At 48.5% G+C, this 8,911-nt stretch overlaps 1 protein-coding gene across 1 annotated transcript in view; it reads left to right on the plus strand.

The window, feature by feature from the left end:
• The window catches only part of si:ch73-70k4.1 (Fanconi anemia core complex-associated protein 20), a 28,634-nt gene extending 20,100 nt beyond the window's left edge, over positions 1-8,534 (plus strand). Inside the window, exon 4 of the mRNA XM_060932673.1 lies at positions 7,596-8,534. Coding sequence (XP_060788656.1) covers positions 7,596-7,668 — 73 coding nt within the window. The 3' untranslated portion in view covers positions 7,669-8,534. The remainder of the gene's footprint in view (positions 1-7,595) is intronic.
• Positions 8,535-8,911: the final 377 nt, after the last annotated feature.

Raw genomic sequence — 8,911 nt, forward strand, 5'->3', positions numbered from 1 at the left:
CAACGGGTGATCCGCGCATTGGCATCCTTCATTCGGTGGAGCCACTGGAGGGGCGCGTGGTCCGAACAGAGGGTGAAAGGGCGTCCCAGCAGGTAGTACCGGAGGGTGAGGACCGCCCACTTGATTGCCAGGCACTCCTTTTCGATGGTACTGTAGTGCCCCTCACGCACCGACAGCTTGCGGCTAATGTACAAGACAGGGCGATCCTCCCCCTCCACCTGCTGGGACAAAACAGCCCCCAGCCCTCTGTCCGACGCATCCGTCTGCAACATAAAAGGGAGAGAAAAGTCAGGGGAGTGTAAAAGTGGCCCCCCACACAGTGCAGCCTTAACCTTAGAAAAAGCCCGCTGGCATTGCTCCGTCCACTGGACCGGATCTGGTGCCCCCTTTTTAGTCAGATCAGTCAGCGGGCTGGTGACGTCCGAATAATTAGGTATAAACCTACGATAATAGCCAGCCAGCCTCAGGAACTGTCTCACCCCCTTTTTGGTCTTGGGCCTCGGGCAGGCCGCAATCGCTGCAGTCTTGTTAATTTGGGGACGCACCTGCCTGTTGCCCAAGTGGAAGCCCAGATACCGTACTTCCACCCGCCCAATCGCACACTTCTTCGGGTTGGCCGTGAGACCCGCCCGCCTCAGCGACCTAAGGACGGCCCTCAGGTGTTGGAGGTGCCGCGGCCAGTCATTACTATAAATAATAATATCATCCAAGTACGCGGCCGCATAGGTGGCATGGGGGCGGAGGACCCTGTCCATCAGCCGCTGAAACGTAGCAGGCGCCCCAAACAGCCCAAAAGGAAGTGTGACGAATTGGTGTAAGCCGAACGGTGTGGAAAAGGCCGTTTTTTCACGGGATAATGGAGTCAAGGGGATCTGCCAATAACCCTTTGTTAAATCCAGTGTCGAGTAAAAACGAGCCGTGCCTAGCCGATCGAGCAACTCATCAATACGAGGCATTGGGTACGCATCGAATTTAGACACCGCGTTGACTTTTCTATAGTCCACACAGAACCGGACCGACCCGTCGGCCTTGGGTACCAAGACCACCGGGCTGCTCCAGTCACTGTGGGACTCCTCGACGATGCCCATTTCGAGCATGGCCTCGAGTTCTTCCCGAACTACCTTTTTCTTGTGTTCGGGTAACCTGTAAGGGCGGCTACGCACTACCACCCCCGGGGGCGTCTCAATGTGGTGCTCTATGAGGTTAGTGCGGCCGGGCAGGGGCGAGAACACGTCCGAAAACTCGGTCTGCAACTGGGCAACCTCCGCGAGTTGGGTCGGGGAGAGGTGGTCTCCACAGGGGACCGGAGAGGGACGTGATGCCAATGTTCCTTTTTGAACCTCCGGCCCCAGCTCCGCCTTCTCTGGAACCACCGACACCAACGCCACGGGGACCTCCTCGTTCCAGAGTTTGAGTAGGTTGAGGTGGTAAATCTGTAGCGCCCCACCCCTGTCCGTTCATTTCACCTCATAGTCGACGTCCCCGACTCGCCGTGTGACCTCAAAGGGTCCTTGCCACTTGGCGACTAATTTAGAGCTCGATGTGGGCAAGAGTACGAGTACCTTCTCTCCCGGTGCAAACTCTCTAAGGCGCGTACCCTTGTCGTACAGGCGGGTTTGCCGTTCTTGGGCCTGCCGCAAATTCTCCTGGGTTAGTTGTGTGAGTGTGTGGAGTTTTGCGCGCAGGTCAATAACATATTGAATTTCATTTTTGCTTGGTGAAAGTCCCTCCTCCCAATTTTCTCGCAGCACATCTAAAATGCCACGCGGCTTACGCCCATATAGTAATTCAAACGGGGAGAACCCCGTGGAGGCTTGGGGGACTTCTCGCACTGCAAAGAGCAAGGGTTCGAGCCATTTATCCCAGTTACGCGTGTCCTCACTTACAAATTTCTTAATTATGTTTTTAAGGGTGCGATTAAACCATTCCACTAAGCCGTCCGTTTGTGGGTGATAAACGCTGGTGCGGATCGGCTTAATACCTAATAACCCATACAGTTCCTTCAGTGTTCGTGACATAAACGAGGTGCCTTGGTCAGTCAGAATCTCTTTCGGGATTCCAACTCGGGAGATGACGCGGAAGAGTGCCTCCGCAATACTGCGTGCTGAGATATTGCGAAGAGGCACCGCTTCCGGGTATCGCGTTGCATAGTCCACTAGAACTAATATAAAGCGGTACCCTTGTGTTGACCGATCTAATGGCCCGACGAGATCCATCCCAATTCTTTCGAACGGGGTCTCGATTAACGGTAGAGGGCGCAAAGGCGCTTTTGGAATGGCCGCTGGGTTTACTAACTGGCATTCGCGGCATGCCGTACACCACCTACGGACATCGCCGCGAATCCCCGGCCAATAGAATCGGGCCATTATTCGGGCTAGTGTTTTATCCTGCCCTAAGTGTCCAGCCATGGGATTAAAGTGAGCCGCCTGAAATACCAATTCCCGGCGGCTCTTCGGAATTAAAAGCTGCGTGACTCGCTCTTTCGTTTGAGTGTCCTGCGTCACTCGGTATAATCTATCCTTCATAATCGCGAAGTAGGGGAAGGACGGGGTGGCGTTCGGCTGGAGCGTTTGACCATCGATTACTCTCACTTGGTCAAAAGCATGCCGCAGAGTCTCGTCTCGCGATTGCTCTAACGGGAAATCCGCGAGGGATTCCCCAATAGAGAGAGGAGGAGCCGGCGGCTCCTCACTCTGGCGCGGAGAGGACGTAGACGGCTCTGTGACAGCTGCTCCCGCCAAAGCGACACTGGGACCTCCCCCTGTCAAATGGCAGGACCCACTCTTGACTGTGTCATTAAACCCCGAAATCCCGGCCAATCCGTCCCCAAAATTAAAGAGTGGGTAAGGCGAGGATTAACCGCCGCCTTTACTATAAATTTTTCCCCTCTGAAAATAATGTGGACCGACACTAAAGGGTAGTTGTGAACATCCCCGTGCACACATAACACCTTCACCAATTGTGCTCCCCCTAATGCCTCGTCTTGCACCAGGTTTTGGTGGATTGAGGCCTGATTACAGCCCGAATCCACCAACGCCTGATATGTATCCCCTTGGATACTCACCGGTATGCGATACGCTCCGGCCCGATCGAGGGCGGCTCCTGGCGCGTTGGGGATCCGAACCACCGCGCCCACCTCCATTATCGAGCACTGCTGTTGGAGGTGGCCCGGTTCCCCGCAGCGCCAGCAAACCGGCCCGGGCTTCCTCTCTGCACTAGTGCTCTGGGGCTCACTCACCTGAGGGGGGGGAGAGACAGACACAGAAGGGAGACACGAAAGGGCACCGCGGGTGCGGCGGGCCGGCTGAGGTGGCGCCGGCCCCCGTCTCCGCGGTGGGGGAATGGGGCGAGGAGAAGACACAGGAGGAGGGGAGAGAGAAAGAGAAGAGAAGAGGTCGTCTGCTGTCCTGCTGTCGGGACAGCCGCCAGATGATCCTCCGCCAGCTCGATTGCCTGATCCAGCGACGCCGGGCGGTGGCACTGGACCCACTCTGCGGTTCCTGCTGGTAGACGTGCGACGAACTGTTCCAGTACCACCTGGTCGATGAGTCCCTCGGCGTCGCAGCTGTCGGCCCTCAACCACTGCCAGCAGGCGTCCCGGAGTTGCTGGCCAAACGCGAACGGCTGGCCGACTTCCTCCAAGCGTAGAGCGCGGAAACGCTGATGATGTTGCTCCGGGGTGCGTCCCACCCGCTGGAGGACGGCCCGGCGAAGGTCCGCGTAGGCCAGCCGGTGGTCGGCGGGGAGCTGTAGCGCAGCCAGCTGCGCCTCTCCCGTTAGCAGGGGGAGGAGGCGCGCCGCGCGCTGTTCCACCGGCCACCCCGAGGTCTCTGCTACCTGCTCAAAGAGCGTGAAGAATGCCTCGGGGTCGTCCTGCGGGCCCATCTTTGTGAGGGTGAGGGGGGAAGGGCCCGCGGCGGTGGAGTTGGTGGACCCCGCCGACGCGAGGAGGTGCCGGAACGCCCGACGATCTTCCTGTTGCGCCAGCACCAGGGCCTCGAACCGTTGTTCTTGCTCCTTTCGGAGGGCGAGCAGCCCCTGGTGCTGGCTCTGTTGGGCCGTGGCGAGGGTGTGGATCAGGTCGGCGAAGGTGGAGGACTCCATGGGGCTGTTGTCTTCTGTGCTCATTTCCCGGGTTTCGGCACCACTGTGGCAGTTCGTGTAAATGGGTGGAGCACAGAAGGACGGCAGGACAGAACTGAGAGTACAAAAAAACTCTTTATTCAGCTTTTCAGCTGTCAATACACACACGCGCACACATCAGCTATCTGCTGTGGAGAGACTCCCTCTGCTCTCACTCTCTCTCCTTAAGAAGGGCGCGGTCACTGGGAAGACACACAAACACATCAATTAACAACAGGTGTAATGATTCTGCCACTTAACTTCCCCGACTCCGCCCTCCTGTCACAGACCGATGCTAGACCACGCCCCCGCTGCCACACTGTCCTTTCAGGAGCACTGCGTGCATCAACAATATTCTGGCCTTCCTTTTGTGGTATGTGCAAGATGGTAGGATGGAGTTTTGAGCACACTGAATAGGTTTGTCTGTTTTTACAATTCCGACTCATATGCTCTTTAACCAGACAATCAAAGCAGATGCCTTTCGTCTTCAACAGATCGACTCTTGCATTATGAGACTTGCTCTTCATCTCTTGACATGATGCAATTTCATGTCCACCATTGCAGACAGAACAGAGTTTTGGCATGTTGCTGTTGGATACCTTGGACACTTGCATTGTGCTCCCTGCAGTAGAACTCTCTGCATTGTCCTTTGGCACTGCCAATACAGTTGTGGCAAAACTGCTCCCTCTGCTCTTTTGCTTCGGACTTGGGATGGGCTTGGTGGTGCTTGCGGTTGCCTTTGGTGCCCTTTTGGCTGCGGAGGCATCTTGCAAGTTACCAAAAATGGGGTCTTGTAAAATCCTGGCTTGCCTTTCCAGGAAATGGACAAGATCACCAAATGTGACTCTGGCTCCTGTTCGTTCCTTAATGTCAAAGGCATGTGATCTCCATTTTTCCTTTAGTTTGTAAGGCACCTTTGAGATTAGAAGCCTAAGACTTGATGGAAGATTTAGTTCATCCATGTATCTCATAGTGCGCATCACATTGCAGCATCCACAGAGGAAAAGAGCATAACTGTGCAAAGCATCTCCATTGTCTGATGGGATATTGTTCCAATTCAAGGCTTTGTCCATGTAAGCACTAGTGATCTTGAATTCATCCCCAAAGTGCTGTTCCAATAGCCTCTTTGCCTCTGCATAACCCCTTTCTGCATCCATATGAAGGCAACTTCTCACCAGCTCCTTAGGCTGTCCAGATGTGTACTGTTCAAGAAAATATAGCCTGTCTAGGCTACTGCTGGTGTTTCTTCCAATACAATGTTCAAATGCTTGCATAAATGGTATGAAATTAAAAGGTTCACCACTAAATATAGGTATGGTCCGAGGTGGAAGAGAAGTCATCTTTTACTGCTGTACAATGAGCTCAGTGATTGCACCCAAGTTGTTACTGCTGGAGCTTGAAGGCGCAAGTGGTGAGGTGCCTGCAGCATTTTGACTGGTCTGACCCAGTGGTATTGTTTGAACAGGCCTTTGAGACCTCTCTGGCCTTGTAACTTGAGATAAAACGTTTTGCAGAGGCGTTTTTGGGTATTACAGGGATCCTGGCATATTCCACTGGTGAAGGTTCAGGATGAAGATCCTTGATTCTGTCATAATGACTCTCCAAATATGCATTCATGCCATGTCCAGGTTCCTTTGAAAGTTCTGTGGAGGTAAGCTTAGAATTTGTAGCCTCAACATCAGTACTCTGCAACACTTGCACTTTAGCGTGCACAGCAGCCAGCTCTGTTTCCCGTTCAACTCTTTCCATTGCATTTTCCACTGCAACTCTTTCCCTTTCCAAAGCGTGTTTTTTCTGAAGAGCTGTGGTGCGCTGCAGCAGGGCTGCCCTTTCGGCTTCAGCCTTTAGACGTGCAGAGGACACTGATGAAGATTTGGAGGCACGACTTACAAGAGACTGTGATTTTGTTTTCTTTACCAATATTGGATATGCTACCCAAAGGACACACTGCAGTTTGTGGATCATTTTGAGAACCTTTCCATGTTTCTACATCATTCAGAAATGTTTCAAAGGTTTGCATTCTTGGTTGATACCATTCATCATTATCAGCTTTCTTTTCTGCTTCATCAAGCATTTCTTGGACAGACTGATGAGCATCTTTAAACTCATCTAACGCCTGATGAAACTGTTCAAGGCTTGTGTTAACAGCTTCAACATCTCCATTATTTAATGACTCCTTTAATGCATTCATTTTGCGTGTACACACGCCAAGTTGTCCTCTGCATGTTCCGCAAAGCTGCTGAAATATTTTATCAGCCATATTTCAGGTTTTATCAATTAACAAAAAAATAAATAAATATACTTCAAATTTTTAAATTCAAATTCTTCAAAATGTTCAAACTTCAGCACAGCACAATTGCGTCTTCACATTCACTTCAATATTTTCACAAATGTGGATTAAAATCATGATCCACTCAAATGATTTTCAAACAACAGGCCATTCCAAATCCAATGTCAAACAAAAGGCTACTCCAATAGTAAACCGATTTAAAAAATTTCAAAAATGAACACACAAAAGGATCCAAAACTTTAACTCAACTTCTTCAAATCAAGCTTCCAACACTTCAGTTGCAGTCCAACAAAGGTCCATGCTTTCCAAACAATTCAAAGCATTGCCTTTCCAAGCAGCAGAAGCGATGGCAAAAGTTCTTTACCTTTTATGTAATGGCGTATTTTCAAATTTCCAAATTGGTTAAATAGCCATTCGATTCAACTTGATTATCACGCTTCTTTGACTGGCTATCCAATAAATTTTTTTTATTGCACCTTTTTGGTTGAAATGGGATGATAAGCAGGCAAGCGGGTGAGTATGGCAGGCAGGTGGGTGAATATGGCAGGCAAGCGGGTGAATATGGCAGGCAGGTAGGAGCAGGACAAACAAATAGTAGAAACTGGAGGACTCCAATAATCCAAACAAAGATAAAGACATCTAATTAAGTCAAAAATAACCTGTGTAGCCTGTAAAGAACTTTTTTGCTGCTCAAGTCCTCAACTCCTTTGTTCAAGTAGACTGAGGTCAAAGGTTAGTGACAGCCATCTTATCCTTAAGGCCTACCAAAGCTTTTAATTTCTCTGAGGGAACCCTCCCAAAGGGATCAATAAAGTTCTATCTAATCTAATCTAATCTAATCAAACTAAAAGTCCTCAGGCAAAATAAAAGACCCAACATATCCACTAATAATCTGTACTCCTATAGTACATATTGAATCTAACTTTAGTTTAAACACAAAATGGCTCCTACAATGAGTGAAGGCTAATAGTGAACAGTCAACGTGGTTCTGTTTCTCACTATTTACACTAACACTGATCACAGACAGTAGATTGTATTACTGTGAGGAACAGATACTTCAGGTCAGTGAGCATAAACTTCACTACTCCGAGGAGCACTAACATGTGACCTCACACTGCTAACAACAGCCCTTTATATGAGTTAGCTCGTTCAGGAGCATAACAGTGTGTGTGTTTTTTTTCAGGTTCTCTCAGATGGAGTGTGATGGTCATCTCGCCCAGTGTTTATCAGAGATGAATGTCGACATGGTGTGGTGATCATCATCATCATCATCATCATCCTTTGTTCACGTGATCATGTGACATCACACACACTGTTCTAAAGAAAGAAGTTCCAGCGCTACAATGAACCATCAGTAATGTAGTAGTGAGTTGCTGTAATTTACGTCCATTAGCCGAGTATAAATAACTCACGAGGTAATGTCTCCATAAATCAGTATTCAGTGGAGTTAGCTGGTTAATGTTACCGCCAGAGCTTCACAGTTAGCGACACTGAAACTGAACATTCAGATATTCTTAAAAATCAGAAAATAAATCTGAAGATTTTGTTCTGATGTTAATTTCTCTCAGTTGTAGAAAGTCCTCAAAACATAAAGACACAAGTAAATTAGCATAAAGTCTGCAGTAACAGGTCTACTGTAAATACGCTAATAAACCAGCACACACAATTCATTTAATGTAAACATGCTAACAGACACTGTGCTAATAAACACAGGTTGATTTTTATAAATCATGTTATTTGGATTTCTGAGATATTGTTTGTTTGTTGTTTTTCCCCCCAAACCCACCAATCAGCACACAGCAACTCAGAGCAGCTTTACAGCCAACATTTACTGATTTACAGTCGCTTCATTTCATTTCTTCAGTTTCTATCTTCATTAGACCAAAAACACGGTCGCGTCTCTCTGCTCATTTACACTCCGTTATATATTTAATTTAGAATAATTTATAAAACAAACACCGGATATAAAAGTTTCCCTGGTGCTGAAGAAGTGTGAGATTTCAAAAACAAAACCAAGAAAAACTTAAAAACAGAAAAGCTCGTGAGAATTTCAGTGTTTTTCAGGGTGGATTGATGAGGAGTGGTGTGTGATTTATGTGAAATAAAAACTGGTTTAATTTTCTGCAGGTTTTGTGCTGATTTTAAAATTCGACATCGCCACTGATCAGGATGAATGAAACGCTGACGAATTGTACGGCTGATGATCCAAATCTATTCAAGTGCATGTGTGTGTTTGTTTTTTTTCATCTCTGGAGCTAAAACTTCTTTTTTCTTATAGTTTTTTAGAATAAACACATATTTACAGAACCTCATTCAGCAGACAAACAACAGCAACAGTGAAATGCGTGAACTGTTAGCGTAGCATCGTTAGTGTAGCATCGGAGGCTACAATGCTCCACATTTGGTCCTGGATGAAAATGTGCTGCCTTTTAAAAATAGATTTGTTTCTTAAAATGCAATAAAAATAAAACCGCAGGAGGAAAATATTATACAGAGCTA

This window comes from Neoarius graeffei, chromosome 10 (assembly GCF_027579695.1).
Source record: "Neoarius graeffei isolate fNeoGra1 chromosome 10, fNeoGra1.pri, whole genome shotgun sequence".
Classification (NCBI taxonomy): Eukaryota; Metazoa; Chordata; class Actinopteri; order Siluriformes; family Ariidae; genus Neoarius; species Neoarius graeffei.